This window comes from Cygnus olor, chromosome Z (assembly GCF_009769625.2).
Source record: "Cygnus olor isolate bCygOlo1 chromosome Z, bCygOlo1.pri.v2, whole genome shotgun sequence".
Classification (NCBI taxonomy): Eukaryota; Metazoa; Chordata; class Aves; order Anseriformes; family Anatidae; genus Cygnus; species Cygnus olor.
Window position 1 is genome coordinate 3,746,359 of NC_049198.1, and position 19,211 is coordinate 3,765,569.

The following is a 19,211-nucleotide window of genomic DNA, read 5'->3' on the forward strand; positions in this document are numbered from 1 at the left end:
GTGGAAAAGCAGTAAAATTACTCCATCATGGATCTCTGTCACATCCCGTGCCAGGTGAGATGAGCTTTGAGTAACACACTGCAAGAGCGACACGTTTCCTATCAGGGTCCTACCAGCATCGCTCCAGCCCAACCACCCCGATGTGAAAGCCCCTTTTTGGGGTCTTTGAAGGCACCCTGCTTCCTTGGAAGGCCATGGAGGTCCTTGCTGCCAAAGGCCAGGGATCCAGGGGGCTATTGTGGCAATGACAGGAGCAATCAGGATATTTTAGGATGCAGGTAATTAAATCTGCCTGTGGTGAGTTTCTGAGGAAGCCGATGCCTGGTTCAGCTGTGGCTGCGCAAGCTGTTGGCTCCTCTAGAGAGATCAGCTTTGAAACCACCCTACTTCAGTATTTTCACGAGTGACCTTGGTGTGGAGTTGGAGATTTCTGCTGAAAACTGCTGACCAGGCAGGCTTGTGCAGCACTGCCAGTAGGGGAAGAAGTGGATGAGCTGGAGTGAGAGACGTGACACTGGGGTTCGGTGGCATTAGGCTTAATGCAGACATACAAGGACCTGGCAGAAAGGAGGTGGGAAAGGTTTGGGTGCCCTTGATCATGGGCCAGGCAAAAGCTATCAGTGGATAAAACAAATGTGATCCTCAGCTGTACAAGATGGGATTTTGTCAGAGCCACGCGCAGGAAACCCGCTGTGAAAGGCAGCGGCCAGACTCCATGTCTGCATTCAATTTGCGTCATGTACAGTAATGAAAAATGAATTTTGCAGAGAGCTCTAATTTGTTTCTTTTTCCAGCCGTAAGCTACTGTTTAGTTCCAATAAATGGACAGCGGTCACCTTATTTGCACCAAAGCTGGAAGTAAACACAAGATGTTTTTATACACAAAAAGGTATTTTGCAGGAGTGCTGCCCCTGTCCCTGCAGAGAGGGGAAGTTGCAGCTCCATCCCTGCAATGCTTGGGAGAGAAAGCAAAGCGTCTGGCATTCACAAGCTACAACCCTAAAAAGGAGAGGGAAAAAATAAATAGTACTTCAGCAAATGGTGGTGAAGCACTCAGCAAAGGACACACTTTGCGGATCCTCCAGGGAAGGCGAGAACTAATTTGTTCGGTAAAACCCTTTCACTTCCCATTTTAAGGCAGACAAACAAAACTCAGCCAAAAAAATAATCTGCACTGCAATGACTTCACTGTGGAAAACAATACAGAATGCGAGCTGTTCGGGCAGCTTTTGTCGATTCTCATACAGCCCCAGGAATGACAATTCCCACAAAGCAAACTGGCCTGAGCCACGAGGGATGTGCTGAGCGACTAAAGAGAAATGTTAGGCTTTACGTACTGTGTGTGTTGAAGCTCAAGGACTCTGGGTATCTCTTGGTGATGGAGAAAAAGGAGTTCGGGGAGGACATTGCCTCTCATCTTTCCACATCTGCACCAGACACTACGATGCCCTTCTCTCGCTGGTGATGTGCATGAACCAAAATCTCAGTCTGGCATCCATGTTCATGGCAACAACCTGGCCCCCAAATTCCCATTTTCAAGCTTCACAGAAGCCAAGAACTCAATGGGGCTGAAAAGCCAACTGACTTCTATTATCCATCTTGCTATTTAAAATACATGGATAAATGGCTCTCCTCACTCGCACCACGGAGAGCCTTCTCGTGTGACAAAAACCATCAGAAATAAATCAAACTACCCTATCTGGCTGGAAACATAATGGATTTTATATTGTTATTCCTGCTTCCATGGGGGCTGTGGGAGGACTGGCAGGCGACGGGGCGCTCAGTTTAGCACGGTGCAGTTATACCTACCGTCCTTGATATTAGTGGAGGCAGTAGATGGGAGTTTAGGGGTTCCCCAAACGCAGCTCAGCGTGCCACCACCTCTTGTGGCCTGCAGGACTTGGGCACAACTCCACTGCTGGTCCACAAGTCCATTTAAAACAGCAGATTTCGGCTTGCCAGCACTTTCTGGCCACTCTGGTGCTTCGTGGGGAAAATCCGAGTGCAGCGGGGTCCTTGTGGCCAAGTGCTCTGCTCGACCTGCAGAGACCAGCAGGGAGGATGGGACAAGGGGACACGCTCGGAGGAAATACCACAAGGAGGCTGCTCAGGCAAACAAACAAAAAACATCCCAAACAAGATGATATTGTTTAAATAATACACTCTATTTTATTTTGTCTTAAAATAGTTTAACCTTTATGCTACAGACTTGTTTCAAAAAACAGAAGGTCTCATCTTGCACCAAAAATATATATATTTATATATATATATAACACTCTGTTTTATTATTATTTTTTTCTCCAAAGACCATTAAATACTAGATGGAAAATGAGAACTAAATAACGAGTGTTGAGAAGAATCTTTTTTTTTTTTTTTTAACTAGAGTCGCACATTTTAAACATTTAAATTCTAAGCAATGATTTGTCTTCACTACAGAAGATTCCAAGTTCACACTCCAGCAATTCAGGAACTGTTAAACCATGAAGGGCTTGAGCCAATGCACACTGAAGCTGACGGAAAGCCCCGCATCAGCTCCAATGGGCTCTGGATCAGGCCCTAAGTGCATTGGTTCTTAGCCATACAACGGCTAACATTTCACTTTCCTGCTGAGAAGAGCAAAACCATCCAGGCACCTTTTGCTCTCTTGTAAAAAAAAAAAAAAAAAAAAAAAAAAAAAAAAAAAAAAAAAACCACTTGCTAGCTATCCAGTGACTGTGGTTTTCGGATCACTACCCTTTCAAATTTGTTAGGAATAAAAGAAAATAATGTAGTGTTTTAAATAAAATAAAAAGAAAACCTGCATCAGACTACGATACATGAGTTGTTTAAACAAACACAGTGCACAATTGGAGGAAGTTTGGTTAGGACGCAGTCGCTTTTATATATACATGGAAGTCACATCATATACAAACTGAAAAACATAGATAGTTTGCGTTTTTAATGGAAGGACTACAAATGGGTCCCTGCAGCTTTCCTCAAAACTGATCTTTAAAAGACTCGATGAAACAGCAAGAAGCAGCCACACTGAATCACTGTTCCAAAGTCACCTTACAGCATGTGTGCTAGCCCACGAAAATGACGGCCGAGTTACGCGATGAAAACATGAGGATAAAACAATCAACAGCCACTGCTGCCAGAGTGTCCTGACGGTGCAGGCTCTTTTTTTGTCCCTACTGCAAGGAGCGTGGGCTCCGCTCCTCCCTCCCGCCCCCGAGAAAGAAACCCGTCCCTAGAAGCACCACATACACTGCCTGGTCATGCAATACACTTATCACAGTTCAATGTTTTAGAAAGCTTTAAACTGGAATAGCAATCCCTTACCTAATTGTTCTCTAAAGTGCAGTCATAACCTTTCTGCTTATTAAAGAAAAAAAAACTGTCATTGACTATACCACCACTGTTTTTTTTTCTTTTTTTTTTCTTTTTACATTACATGACAACGCAGGTAATTGAATTTTGGTGGTTCTTTTTGTTGTTGTTGTTTTCTGCTCACAGAAAAAAAAAATATTGGAAGCCAAATAACTTTAAAAACGAGCCAACACAAAAATGAAACAGAACTTCCCATGTCCTGACTACCCCCTCCCTGTTCAGCATCAAATGGCAAAAGTCTGCCGAGAGAGCTGTAGAAAATTTCCATTAGAAACACTGGAATACAAAGGAATATTTTAATTGCACAACAGACATTTAAAGTGAATATCATCTTGTTTAAGTCTAATCTTTGGCTTTTGCCTTGCGAAAGGCTCAATATGACAGATTAGGGCCAGGAACCTCCACATACGCTACAGAAACTAGAGCCCACTGAAGCAAGCGGTTCCACTGATTTCGGTCGAGCAAATATTCCGGTAGAAAGTGTTTCCTGGATCATACCCTAAAAGCAATTCCAGAACTAGGATAAGAGGCATGACCTAAAGCCAGGAAAATGGTGCAGACCTAGTTAAAGAACAGATCACAACCTCAGGCCCTGATCCTGCAACAACCTTTAGGACAGAGTTTGAAGCACTTGAATGGCCCCGTGAGTTTCAGCAAACTGTCAGAGCTTAACAATACACACCTGCTAAAGTGCTTTGCTAGACTGGGGCTTTACACTTTTTTTTTTTAAATTATTTTTTGAGATGTTCAATGAAGCAGATAAGCAATAGAAGAAATGAGGACTAGGAGCAAATACATTTCGTTTCTCTTCTTCCCCTACTCGAGGCAAGATTCAGAAATAGGTAAAAAGCTCAGATACGTTTAAAAAGGAGAGGGATGTTGGGCCTTTTTATTACTTTTCATTTCTTGTGCTTTTGCAATAATTAGAAATGCTAGAAAGTTTCTACTACGACTATTTTAAACTGTAATAAGCTGTGGAAAACGATCAGTGAAACACAGTAGTCAAGTAGACAGAAGACTCAGCACTGAAAAGAGTGTAAACTATAAATTAAATTGAAAATAAAAGTCCTTTAATTAAAAGCTGTTCAGTGCATATGTTATGGGCCTCTTGTATTACAGACAGTCCCTCCTGCTGGTAACGTAACCACATCAGCTTGGGTATAAATACTCTCAGCCCAGTTTTCGGAAGTGTTGAATACCCCCAGTTCCACTGAAATCAGTGAGGACACAGCATTTCTCAAAATCACTGATGCTCACACAGCAAAACACTAACTTCTACTAACAAACCCGATATACTGATAAATTAAAAATGTTCTGAAGTTGGAGGCAGGAAAGGGTGAGAGGACAACTTTGTACACATTTCCTCAAATTAACACACGCAAGTTAGCAACTATAGACGTGCTTTAAATTTGGAGCTATTGGGTCTTTATTCTGGGAAGAATCCTCCTTTGAGAAGGCAAAGAAACCATTTTAAATGATCTTAAAATTATACTACATTCTTATGGAAATGAAAAACTTCATGAGTTTGAATGTCGTAATGCCAGGAATAGGGCTTCTGAAGCTGAAGCTATAACAATGAACTTCTGTGCCACAAAGGGAGGAGGGATGGGGACAGAAACACAGTGACACCGCATTACAGTAGATATTTGCGTCTGGTATCCTCATCCAACGTGAGGTCTACTACTTCTGGGGGCGAAGACCAATTCTGCTGGGGAGTCACAGCTGTCCATGATTGCGTTTGCTGAGTGTTAATGTACTGAGAGCCTGCGCCGTGCTTCCAGGAAGACACGCTCTGGATCACGCCTCCCCTCGGGTGCACACACCTGTAGCAAGGCAAAAAAGCAAAAAGCATTAAAGCTGCTGTTGAATTCAGGAGCAAGATTCTTAGCTGCAGTGTTTTACTGTTTATGCATTTCGCTAACACGTCCCTCCCCAAAATTTCCTTGGGGCTTTTCCATTTGTAGACCCACGACACCTTAAATACCCACTGATCTGCAAGTTCGCCACGCTGAGACTAGGCTTAAATTCATACTCGGGCAGAGCTGGGGAAGGGGCTGGTGGGGTTTACATTCTTTTTAAGAACTCTTACTACCAGTGGGTGTAAAGTGATGTTCCCCGTAAATATGTGCATGGATCCCCAGGATCTTGAAGAGTTTTCTGCCCCATCACGTGTACTACCATGCGTTATTCAGAAGCATTCAGTTTCCTGCTAGCAGTTTTACCCACTGGAATTTTAAAAAGGGAAAAATTGAAAGCGAGACTTGATGAGACAAAGAGAAAATATAACTTTCTATAAGAAATCAAAAAACTGTGTTGCCGTAAGGACATAATGATACCTTCATTACAATAATAAAGCCATTACACTTGATTTTTCTTCGGTCACCTTAACTAAAAATTACAAACACGCTGGGAAATGCTCCCTGCTAACGGTACAGCCCCACTTCAGCAAAACATTTAGGCTTTCAGTGATTGCAGTCAATGAGACTAAATCACATATTTAAAGATAAGCACACGCTCAAGTGCCCTGCTGAAGTGAGGTACATGTCTACTTATTTGCACAGTACTTTTATCTATTATATTGATAACAGATAAGTGACAAAATAAGTACAAGCTAGCAACAACTAGAAAAAAAACATAACAGAAGACTCAGCTTGCTATATGAAGCAATGACAAGAATTACTGGTCTTTAAGATGGTCACTCCATTCATGGCTGGAAACCTCAAACAAGCACTAGTAAAACTTTATACCTTGTGCTCCAAAAATTGTTTTGCTCTTGTAAGTAGATTTGGGGCCGCTGGGGTAACCTTTTCCCTCCCCTTTGTGAAGGCACGTGAACTGTATTTCAGGTACCCACGTTTCCTGCACTGGTCAAATATTCCTGACATTTACATTTTATTGGCTTTAATTCAAGGTAGCACAATTTAGTTTCTCCAGAACGCCTTAGGTTATGCTCATCATTTTTGTCTCTGGTTAGAGAAAGAGTTTCACGAAATAGGATGAAAAATCTCATTCTCTGAGCTCTAACTTGTCAGAATACAAATGTCAGATACCCTATTTAGTTTTGGATGCAATGTTCAGAATTACTTTTTTATTACATTTTTGAGCTTAAAAACACATACTTAAACTAGGTATCTACAAAGAATTAGTAATAAGGGATTGGAACTCTAACAAACGGAGGGGATTTTTTTAAGCTTTCTTTTAAGAAGAAATATTTTAAAGCTTAACTGACGAGAAAGGTTTGTAGCCAAAGCAAACTAAATACAGCGCTCAGTCTCAGGGACTATGGTTCATCATTCCAACACAGAGCAGCCCTCCGTGCTTAGGCAAAGCTAACACTAACTTTTCTCCCTGAAGATGACAAAAAGCAATCTATGACTTATCTCATGGAAATGATACCTTGCAGAAAAACGTGTTTATCCTCAAACAAGTCGCACAAGCAGCCAATAACAAAATGTTCAATCAAATATTAACTTAGGGAACATGCTTTCCAACCTGTAGCTAAGGGTATGATAGCAGGTAAAGGGACAAAACAAAACAAAAAGAAAACCTAGGAAAATAGAGGAAGACTTTTATACACATGCATGATTAAAAAAAATAATTCTACCGGACAAAAAATAAAGAAACTGAGAAACATGACTTGGTGTCCTCAGTAAATGCCAAGTATATCTCTAATGATGAGAAACGCCACCAAATCACTAGCAATCTCAAAAACTACAAATGGGAGACAAACTCTAGAGTGTCACAACTCACACCAATCCAATGACAACATGGAGCATGGAGCACAATGAAAACAGTGTGAGCAAAAGAACTGAATCCAAACACCGTACTAACTAGGCATGCAGAAAATACTGATCAAAAACCTAAACCTTTTCCAAACGACAACCCTGTCAGAAGCCCATCAATACTTCATAACTGCAAGCCTAGACCTGCAAGAGAAATAAAACTCTAAATAGGATTCAAACAACCGAAATGTGCATGTATTTTACGGAACCAGTAAGAACTACTCTTTGAGAGATGTCAGAGTGGTTACATGAACAAAGGAAAGCGCAAGAAGAAGAGTGTGCTATTCATCTATCTTTGCTGAAATTATTGCGGTCCATATCTACTAAAACTAATTTTAAACAGCAACTCTGCATTTACTTAACATTCCCATTCTCATACATGGTAAACATTATTGAGACAAGCAGCGTGGCAAGTGTTTGACTCGGGGACCTCAAGCAGAAGGGTTGTGTGTATATTGCACTAGACAGATTATTACACGAAATAGTAGGGGAGAACAAGTCCACGTCACTTGGCATCAGAACAAAGATTCTCTAAGCCCTGGGTCTGCTGGATAAATAGGCAGGCTAGCCATGAGAAGACTTCCACTGTTCTAGAAGCTAAGACTAAATTTATCTTCCTTCAGCACCTTAGAATTTTTATTTTTTTTTCCCCCGCATCCAACAGCAATGGACTGCATCCAAACTATCTGTAGTTTCCTACCCAGGAAACTGGGTCCTGCACACCTTCCTTCTTCCCTTCTTCAAGAACGATGTGGTGAAGGAATGACGGAGAAAAGCTCTGTTCCTTCTCTTGCACACCCCTTTTCCTCCTCCTAGCATTCACCAGGCAGCAGTCTAGTTTTAAACAGAGCTTGTGTGTATACTGTAATGACTTGGTTTTATTTCACCAAATTGACTCTCTTCACTGTATGAAAATACTGGTCTTGCTCAGCTGATTCAAAATACCTCAAACCAAGGAAAGACCATATTCTAAAGATTGAGAAAGACATCAAAATATGCCTACCAAGAATAACAGCCAAAGCACAGCTCAACTGCTATCTGTCCAAACTTGAGAGAAACCTCTGGCTTTCCTGCCCTGATCTAGTTTGGGGGTATGAATTATCTTTTATCTTCGAATAAAACTAAGACTAATAAGGATCTGATTTTTAGGCTAAAAGGGCTATCTTACCGGATTGGCCATTGAAAAGATGCTAGTGGTATTACTTCTACAACAACTGATAAATTAAATAAAACAAAAATTATTTAAATGCTTAAAGTGAATTATTCTGAAAAGAAACAAGAACCCAAATAATTATTTTGGTTTATGTATTTGCATATTCATACTGTGTACTTAAAAACTGAATTCCTAACAATGTTTCCTGACATATACAAACTTGGTATCTCAACATTTGGTGTTGTAATATTTCATATGTTTAGCCTGCTGATGTTTGATAGCAAGTCACAAGTTTAATCTAAATACATATGACATTGATAACCGTTCTCTAGGAAAACATTCTGATATCACCATGACAAGCTGAATAGAAAAAACAAAGTGCTACCTTTGGGGCATCAGTCAAGGATGATAACTAGCCAAGGGGAAGTTAGCAATTTTTTTTCCTTTATTATTTTTTGCAACATAGATATTCTGATAAAATGTATGAAATATTAAAACTGAAAAGAGTAAGAAAAAGGAATTCATACCTGGCATGTTCCTGAACTCCGACAATCTCTACTTCACTATCAGAAGAGGCAATATTAATTTCTTCATTGACCTGGGCGTTACCAGAAGAGGTTTTGTCACTTGCAAGGAAGCCTGGATCCAAATGACCTACAGAAGAGAAAAACACAAACAAAGCCAACGTTTAACAGCTTACATTACTCACAAATCATCTGGAAAAGGAATTTCTAGAGCTAACCCAACAAAGATTGAAATACCAAGATCAGAAAAGGTTGTTAGATCAACTTAGCTAACTTTCAGTTCGTTATCTGATACAGGATGATCACTGGATTTATCCAATCGCAGTAGCTCTAGCGATGGTGTTATCACACAAATGTGAAAAAAAGACATACCATTGTGCCAGGAACACTTCTCTGCTTTAGGGGTAGCTAGACTTTCCAACTGTTATTTTACAATAATGCTGTTAGCCTGCACCTAAACCTCTTCGAGATAAAGCAAGATGACAATCTACTGTCAATAAATCAAACCCAGTGACACTATTGGAAAGAAAGCCTACAGGATGGATATAAACATCACACACCCCGAGGAAATAGAAATGTTGGTGTCAATATTTTCTTCTAAACCAGGAGACAGAAGAAAACAAAACTATCGGTTTCTGGTCATACCGCTTCACATCTGCTGTAAAATTATTAGAAATACTTGAGAAAAAAAAAAAAACAACAAACTTTCTTCATAACCTCTATATATAGCAGTGTTGGGTTTTGTTTGTTTGCTTGTTTTTTAATTACAGCTCCTCAATGGCTATCCAGTTCATCAGTTTGTCAAACAACAAGTCCTTTCTAAACACAAGAAGTGTGGCAGGTTTTCGGTTTCCTGCCAAGTACTGCTGAGTACTTCACCACAATTAGTGAAACTGCATTGTGAAATATTATACTTGCACAGAAAACACAAAATAGACAAAACATTTTTGTTTTATAGAAAATATACTAATTCAATACTTTAAAGTATAAAAATATATACTTTTATTGTCTCCTTAGCAGCAACCTAGGAGAAGCAGGGTAGCCTTGAAGATGAGACTACCTACTTCTTGGAAACAATTCACACAACTGTACTACACATGGGAAGAATCATTTGTAGAGCAGGAAAATTTGAGATTAGCCAAATATATTATCCATATCTAGTTTGACTGGACACTTCCTCAAAGATAGGAGGAGGAGGTTGCAATAATCATCTACAGAACTCCCAAAGCGTGCAAACTGCAGAACTGATTAAACCCCAAGGTGGACCAAGAGGACACAAAAAGAAGAAATTAACCCGAGAGCAAGCATCAGGAAGACTTTCTAATTGAAAATACTCAGAAACATTCGAAATACTCAGAAAAGATGGAAGCAAAATAGAAGGACAGAGACAGCACTGCATGTTCGTTGTTTCTGGACAATGAAGGCGCTTGGTGCAGCATAGGAGCAAGGCTGGAAAGGGAAGGAAATCCGTGTGCTGCAACGGGCCTGAAGGAGGAGCTTCCACCTCACAAGGCAAAAAAAGACTTTAAGCTGAACTTAAAATAAATAAATAGCCCAGGCAGACTTTTCCTAACATTACAGTTCAGCTGAACATTTCTTGGCAAATATCACAGACTGCCATAAATTCCCCAAACGGGTCACGGATATTTCTTAAATAGAAGTGGCCGGGCACACAGGCAAACTGTGCAACATGAAACGGAAGCTCAGAGGCTTTGATTCACGTGCTGACGAAGCAAACCAGGAGCTCGAGGTGACTGCTGCCCCAGCGGGTCGCATCGCCCCGATCCTGACAGCCACGGCGGCTGCGGCACCGGCAGCAGAACAGCAAGGCGCTCCTCGACCGCTTCCAGCTTACCGCTACTGCTCTCGGTCTGCCCTAGTACATTAACTGCTGGGGCTAAAAAACTGACTTATGCCATCCTGCAAACTCTGCTAGACAGGGTAATGCCCGGCAGACGGGCTTTTAGAGCCCTACAATGAATCCCCGAGGTATAAACAAGAGCCCCGAAAGAGTAGGACGTTACCATAGCTTTACCTTCAGACAACAAAAAGGTACTTAGCAGTAGGGAAACCATGATTAGCAAAGTAAATATTACAACATGTAGCTGAGTGTAAATCAGGATTACAGCACACAGATCTATAGCCTCTGGCCATACAAATTTCATGCCTAATAACATGTTTACGCTTTTTTAATGTGAAGATGACGCCCAAAGGAGATGTTTTGTTTTCCCTACAACATCAGCTTGCAAAACAACTCCAAATATTTGCCCATACACAAAGATGTGATAGTGCGTCCCAGTACGATTTTTCACTTAGATAAACTTTACGGTGTTATTTTCCCATGGGAACGCATCTTTTAATGCATGCTAAACTAGATACTGGCTTGAGATTAATTTGGAAAACAGAATTTTCAAATCTTACATCTGCTTTCCAAATGTGCAGTCTTAGGCATGGTAAGAAAAGGCTGGCACTGACAAATGTATAGTCAGAAGTGTACTAGAGGTACAAGGCTCTGGGGCAAAGTATACACACGGGAAAAAAAAAATCACCCTTTCAGACGCTTTCCCAGCATGAGGAGTGAATTAGTCTGGACATGTTCCCATTGGTTCAAGGATAAAGAAGTTTCTTGAAATTATCTCGGTTTCTTTTACCTCGCAGCCTCGTCCTTGCAAAAGTGAGTGCCCTCGGATATAGGCAGAAGGAGGGATGACAAACTTCTACCTGCATCGCTCAACTGTACTCAAAAGAGGTAAGCAGAAGGAAGCTTGGTAAGAAACGTTCACTTTTTATTTCCTTACATTCCTTTCTTTCTACTAAAGTACCAAATCATTAGTACTATGTAATAAAGTTAATTTCAGCTGTTCTAATAATTTTTTTTAATCACTTAATAAAGGAGTAGGCTTGTTAGCCTACTATCCTGCAAACAGCAGTGAGCTTGGAAAGCACAGGCTAGCTTCAAAAAGGCTGGAACATCATCCAGCCACAGAGCATAGCGAAGATAACACAACAGAGGTTCTCACAGTCACGTAACGGAAACGTCTGCCATAGAGTAATGGAACAGCTCCTTCAAAATCTGCTACGTACTTGTATTTTTTTAAGCCTGATAGACACAGAAAAGTCGCTGTGAGCTACCAGGAGTCTTCCAGTATTTAAAAACTGAGTAACACAAAAAACTTCTCTGCTCCACCAACACAAGCAAGACTCCATGTATTATGCAGCTAAAAATCTTAACCGTATATCAAAAATGAGTGACAAGGAAGGTAATAAATTGGCACTTGAGGATGAAGAACTTGAGAGTGAAGACGATAGGAAATACTCCCCATTAGCTCCCTGCTTATATGGCTCTCCCCCAAGACACAGCAATATATCCTGTTATTACTCAACTCTTTTGCTAGTGAAGCACTGCAAGCACCAAGTGAAGCTGAGCAGTTTTTATGAAGCCTCCCACAGTATTCCTGCTCTTGCTTTCTTGTAGGAAATTTCAGTCTCTTGATGCGAAGCCCACTTACCAGCACTTTTTCACCCTTTGATGTTGGTATGTCCAGTTTTCTGGGTTATGTTAAAAATGCAGGTGGTGTATGGGAATAATTAATGCTTGTATTTTAAGGAAATAAAGAGAGAAAAAAAAAAGACATACATAGACAAAGACAATTACAATAATTAAAATAAGATTATGATTGGTTTACTAACTAGTGGCATGGGTCATCATAATCAACCATTAAGTAATAAGTTTAGCTCACTCTCATTAGAGAGGAGGAAAAAAGAAAAAAAAAAAAAGACCTTTTTTCCAATAAGTAATTAAAGGGGAGGGAGGAAAAATAATTAAGAAAATTAGTTTCCAAAAAATACATTGCAGGAACCTTTGCCAATTTTTTCCAGTTGTACGTTGGAATAAATGCCAGACATTTCCAATAAGCTCCTATACTGCTTTATTGCATAATCCATGCAAGGTGCTTTTAAAGATGAATAAATTACAAAGATATTGAAAGGACGGAAGGCAGAGACAGTGGCCAAGATGCTGGAATGAATGAACATCAGAGGAAGGGAACTTGAACAGACCTGTATCAGCACTCAGCTCATCTATCAGCCCTCTGGTTCTCCAGGTAGATCCCGAGTCTTGATTTGCTAAAGAATTATTGTGCTCTTGAACTACTGCAGCCGCCAACAGGTTGTCCACATTTACCACTTCTGGGTCTGAATTTGTGTCTGATATATCGTAATGAGCTACAACTGGAGGTCCATCTGCAGAAGGAGAGAAAGGCAGCAGTTGTCAGAAATCAGCATACACCTTTTAAAGGCACCTTAAAAAGTACAAGTAAGTTGTTTAAGGATTAATGCAATCTCCTAGCAAAGCTCTTAAAGAAGTATAAATTGTATCAATTATTGCACTTCAGTTAATGAACATAGTCTGAGATTACAGAGACATTTTAACCTTTGTATGCACAGAAAACACAAATGTGAGGGAAACAGAGTTATGAATGTATCAGTTATTTGGGTATTATCTTTCACATTAACACCCAACAGCTCCGTATCTGACAGTGTTACATTTACAGTCCTAAAAGGATAAAACTTTCAGTTTAAAAGAAGAAATAATATACTACAGGACATTAAATTTGGCAAGACATTTCGCTAGAGAATTTTACAAAACTCAAGTGACAGCTTACATTACTTTAGGGTTTATTGAATAAAGCTAACTTTCTGATATAACTGATCCAGTTACAACAATTTAACATTAGGCAAGCTTCCTTACGTAACAGCTATCTGTCAGGGACAGGGGGGATTTTTCAAAACTGCATTTTTTTTGTTTTGTTTTGTTTTATTTTATTGTTTTAAGATCAAGAACAATGAGGAATGAAACTATAGCATGCAGTGATAAAAAAGTTTTTTTGTTTGTTTGTTTGCTTGTTTTTTTTATGATTACCATGTGCACCTTTTGCCACCAAAGTGAAGGGGGAAATAAGCAGAGAGACTTGCTTACATGATTCTGAAATCTATTACTGAGGAAAAACAAAAAGATATTTTTGGTCCATTTTATTAAGGTAGAATATTTCCTTTTCGAGCAATGAAAACCCCCTATGATTAGGAAGCATACTAGAAACAGGAGAGGCTCAGAGAAACCTCAAATTCAAGACAAGGATTAATGTGAAAGCAAAGAGAGAATAGCTAAATAACATAATGCTGAAAGGATGTGCATTTTAATTCAAATACCTTGTCTCAGCTAGTAACTACAGCTTATCGATTCAGAGTGGGTGAAAGTGTTTGGAGTTCTCATTCCTCAAGTGCCAGAATGAAAACTTGGTTTGGGCTAAGACTTCAGCCACAGAAAAGGGTACAAAATGGAAAAATGGCCAAAACTCAGCTGCTTCCCTCATGCAACTGCACAGCTCCAAAGGAGTGCTGGCAGCTGAATGTCTGAGGGGCTTTTTCATAACGTTATCAGTCATACGGGACACTAATAACGTGTTCAGAAAGACAGGACCTTCAGAGTTACCGAGTGATTGAAGAAATTTTTAAAATTCACAAAGAATAAAAAGAAAAAAAAAAGTTTCAGGAAAGATTGGTCTCACTGAGAAGTAACCAATGTCTACTGCTGAAGACAAAGAATGCAATGAACTAAAAGTTTCAGATCTAGGTCTCTGAAAAGCTGCTTCTACTTAGGTTTGCTTTTGTAACTCGGTCCCTGAAACATAATTCAACACAATACCCTAAGAAATGCCTGGTCTGTGATTAGCAACGCGCTTCATTAAAGAGTGACCATATTGCTTAAGTTGTACTAAAGATCAGTTTTGCAATGAGGTATGAAGAAATTCACAAAATATTTGAGATCAGACCTGCCTCCAAAACAACAATTTCGTAAAACAATGTTATATTACAAACTTAAAACAGACCCGACAAAAATAAATGAGTAGTTAAATGCCAATGTATTAAAGACCAAACTGTTCACAACATGAAACACTGATGATTATGACTAGAAAAGAAATCCCGATAATTAACTGAAAGGCAATCTTTTCCTTTTGAAAAGGCGATTGCAAAATAATGGCATTCCAAGTTCAAAATTAAGCTGGCTGATGTTCGGTTAATTATTTGTGCAAGCTGATGATTTGATTACATGCAGAAGTTACAAGTGGACTGAATCATGAGAGGAATGTTTTCTTTCAGTCTTATCATCAGAGTTCAGCATGAACATATATAATGTGATCTATAAAAATAAACAGTTGAGTGCAGAAGATACGAGGGTCAAGTACAATATTGACTATTTGACCATTTTTACAATGGGTTATCTAAAATTTCATGAGCTGTGTACTGTTCCTTCAGGTCTTTGTTTCTTTCGCTTCTTGCTAAGGTCTCCAGAAGAAGCAGCGAAATTTGATTTAGACAGACGTGTCTACACAAGTAAAATTGTATTTGGACAGAAAGCACCAATAGTCTCAAGTCAAAATTGTACCACTCCTACATGTATAATCATGCAAAAATGTATAATAAATGTATATACATGCAGAGTGATATTCTCATCACCTACCCATAGAAATAACTTGTGTGAAAGTCTTCATCAGTAGGAAATACAAGCATAAACTTGTTATCTGTAGCTCCACTCTTGTATCTTCCACACTTCCAAACAGCACACCTTATAACTTAGCTTAAATTTAGTATACATCAAACAGACAAAAATATTTTCAATATAATTTACATACTGTAATTATATTTGTCAGCGTAACAGCCACCAATTTAAAGATCTGGAGAAAACAAGCTGCCTGTTTACAAAGCAAGCACAGCAGAGGTCTCTTTGTGCTTTTCTCAGCCTTGCCTTTCAAAGCCAGATTTGGAAAGGGAAGGGCCCTGGTGCCAGGGTTGCCCACACCTATCACCAGTAAGCGGCCAAGGTAACGAGTCCTAGGATTCTCAGCACGAATAAAAGAAGAAACAAGCAAGAAATGCTTGCGTGTGTACAAAAAAAAAATAAAATAGCCACAGATGACAACCAGATGAAAGTTGCAGTGGACGTATTATCAAAAAATCCTCTAAAATAGCTCCAGTCCCCAAAGCCTGTTTCCTTTTTGGCAGCAGGCGGATGGGGCAGGAGGGGTTAACCGTGACGGTGTGATGCAAAGTGACTGCGGGGTGCTGAGAAATAAGGACAGCTGGCTTCAGCTAGGAAATAAGGACGGAAAAGGGCTCTCACGTTGGAAAGGATCAAGCAAAGCCACAGCCACAACTCTTATCGAGTTGCCTTCGCGATACAGCTGCTCTTCGCAATAATTGGCTTTAAAAGGATTTCGAAGGAGAAAAGCACAGACACCAAAACAAAACCATGGCGGGATCACAATTTAACACAGCACAATTAGGAGGTTCCCTACTCAGTAATTTAAACAATGTCTTTAGGAAAAATCGCATCTTCTGAGAACCCAAGGAAGCTGGAAGCCTTACATTTCACTGGTGATAAGCTTTAATTTATTACTAAAGCACTAAGTGCTTGAAAAAGACAAGGCTGAAAGTTAATAAGTACCAGCAGCAAAATACAGCTGTTGACATTTAATGTTAACAGGGGGAGGGAAAGACTGCAAGGATTTTTTTATTTTTATGTTTTTAAAAGAATTTGGAGGCAGAGGTCATGACAGGGACAACGCTTCCAAGCATCTCCCTCGATTTACAGAGCCCACCAAAGCTAACTCCACTCAGGACAACTGAATTAAAAGCCACATGCACAAAAATCCAGCTCTACACATAACAAGTTTAGTTTGCAACGCAGCAAATTCAGTCGTCTCCTACTTGCTAGCCACTGCCATGCTTTTCACAGAGCCACATCTCCTTTTATCCCCCAACTCACGAGAACGCCAGCACGAGCGAAAAGGGGGAACCGAGCGTAAAAATCCAGCTGTGGGTTAAAAAAGCAGCGACCCTCGGAGAAGCACTGTTAGTTGCCTTTGTGCTGAAGCAGCTGCCTAGCAATGCTCAGCGTACCGGGGGTCACTTTGCAGTGAGAAACAAAGGGCAAGCTAGCACAACCTGAATGGGGATTTACTCCTCCGAGTCATTCAGCTCTCTTAAATTTAGGCACGGAGACCCTGCTTGCTGCGCAAATATCCTCCCTCTGCAGCCAGAGGGGGATTTTGGCAGGCTGGGGGCTCACATCGCAGCCCCCAGCATCACCTCCCTCCCTCCCTCCCATTCTCCCCAACATGCGGGGCTCAGTCCAGCACCAGCAGGGCACTCAAACCCGGCACCAAAACTGCCCCACAAGACCAGCTCCAGCCCTAGGGACGGGACTTATGCCGAGTACTTTATGCGCTTAAATTCCCTCCAAGTAAAGCAAAAAGGCTGGGGGCTCCAGAGGGCTGCCCTGGCTGCAGTCACTCCAAAACTGAAAGCCTAATTCTGGTGGTTGGAGCTGCCCTCTGGAGCCAGCGGCGTCTGGAGACGCGGAGCCTCGTTTAGGTGTGAGCAGCGCCACAAGATCTCAGACGTACAGACGTGTACAATAACAACAGCAACATTAATTGCAGCGCTTTATTCTTAACAAAGCTTTCCATTAGTGATCTCAGCGAGGCGGTTATTCACCTCCTCTTGCCTGTGGGGGGAAACTGAGGCACGCAGAGATGTGCAGCTTGCTCAAGGCTAACAAGCAGGGGAGCTGAGCTGAGCTGAAAACAACACTCCCCTCAAATTACTGAGCTATTTTTAACTGGGAAATTATGGGGGAATTTAAAAATAGCGTTTGGGAATGTTTTCTTGAAACGTGCAAAAGCTGAAAAGGCCACACACCAAGGCACCCAGGTACTTGCGAGCCTAAAGAGCCACGGCCTCACCTCTGGGTCTTCTTCAGGAATAAAGGCATTGCTGTTTTACGCCAGTACTCTGAATTAAATTATTGGTTTTTATACAGCAAAAGAGAATGCTGAGATATTTTAAAAGAATAAAAAGACCCGAGAACACCCTTCATTTTACACCTTGCACAAATTTAAGAGATAACTATACTGACTTCAAGATTAAGCAAAACATAGCATGGACTTTAATAACCACATTAATTAAAAGCTCAGATAATCACTACGGCAATCAAGGCAAACAAATTTTGGGTGCCAAAAACTAAGATTCAGAGGACTGCATCCTAAGTGGCTTGCTGAAATAGCTTCATAGTAGACAAACCAGTAACTTCCACATAAACAGGATGGCTTCATATATAAGACTACAGGCTGAAGCAACTGCTTATTTTTTTTAAATTTTAGATAAACTATATAAACCTGGTATTATTTAAGACATGATCCAGAGCTATAGCTAAAGTAGGCTTGGTTCAGATGGCATAAAGGATCTGAACTCTAAAGCAGTTCCCAAAGGAGGGTGGGGGGCAGGAGACCTTTTCTTTTTTTTTTTTTTTTTTTTTTTTATGTTGTTTAGCAACATGAAACACTTCATTACTATTTATGTTTATTTATTTATTCCAGGTTACAGTAGTTACATTTCAAAATTTACAGGGTTAGGCAAAGAATACATGGTAAATACAATAAAAAACAATAGCAGTGTAACAACATTCTCCCTAAAATCATAAAGTGAATAAAAAAAAAGATGAATCCATTTTCCTCACAGTTTCCTTCATTTCACACAGTAAAGCTTTTTTTTTTTTAAACTATAATAAAATAATAAAAACCAACATGATCAAATGAGTATCTGTTCTCAGACTGGATCATTTATAATATATCACACCAGAAGAGATCTCAAAAATTCAAGTCTTGCTGATCAACATTCATTCTTTCAGGCTGTTTGATGGTCAGATGGAAAGTATCTTGGATTTGTTTTACCGAATTATACCGAGAGACGCAATAAAGTCATTTTCAATGTGCGTTAAGCAAAGGCACACGGAGCATGGTTGTGCACTGAGAACAGGAGGAAATGCACGATGTCTGTCGCGCAACAGGACTCACTGTCGCTGGTGCTACTTAATGACTGCTTAATTGCAGAAGCAGACCTATTAGCCAGATCTCTTCCCCAGTTTTACTTGGGAAAGGTGTATCAGGAGGGACTTGAAAGCATCACACAGAGCTATGACCACAAAGCCTCCTGTGGAGGCACGACTTACTTCAGCAAAAGGCAGGCAAGCACAGGCAGGCTCGCCCCGCCAGGAGCATCTCGTTTTTGGGAGCACGAGCTGCATCCTCCCACGGAGAGCTGCTATGGCTCGATGAGATACCACATGCCCGTGACAGTCCGGGCTAACCCCTGCCCATCAGTCTGAGACGTAACAGAGCGCTCAAAATCGGTTTTAATTTAATCTTGTTCTCCGTGTGCCTTCGCTTTGCTGATCCAGCACCATGAGATTAATAAAATTTGTGAGAAAAAGCGGTTTCTAGCGGCAAGTTTTGCAAAGTACTGTCCATCCTCATCAACCAGCCT

At 40.5% G+C, this 19,211-nt stretch overlaps 1 protein-coding gene across 4 annotated transcripts in view; it reads right to left on the bottom strand.

The window, feature by feature from the left end:
* Nucleotides 1-2,144: 2,144 nt before the first annotated feature.
* The window catches only part of CZH18orf25 (chromosome Z C18orf25 homolog), a 43,570-nt gene continuing 26,503 nt past the window's right edge, over nucleotides 2,145-19,211 (bottom strand). For all 4 annotated transcript variants that reach the window (XM_040540928.1, XM_040540929.1, XM_040540930.1 and 1 more), the window contains 3 exons: nucleotides 12,888-13,070; nucleotides 8,832-8,958; nucleotides 2,145-5,192 (listed from right to left, as the gene is read on the bottom strand). In XM_040540928.1, the coding sequence (XP_040396862.1) occupies nucleotides 5,003-5,192; nucleotides 8,832-8,958; nucleotides 12,888-13,070 (500 nt within the window). In that variant the 3' untranslated portion in view covers nucleotides 2,145-5,002. The remainder of the gene's footprint in view (nucleotides 5,193-8,831; nucleotides 8,959-12,887; nucleotides 13,071-19,211) is intronic.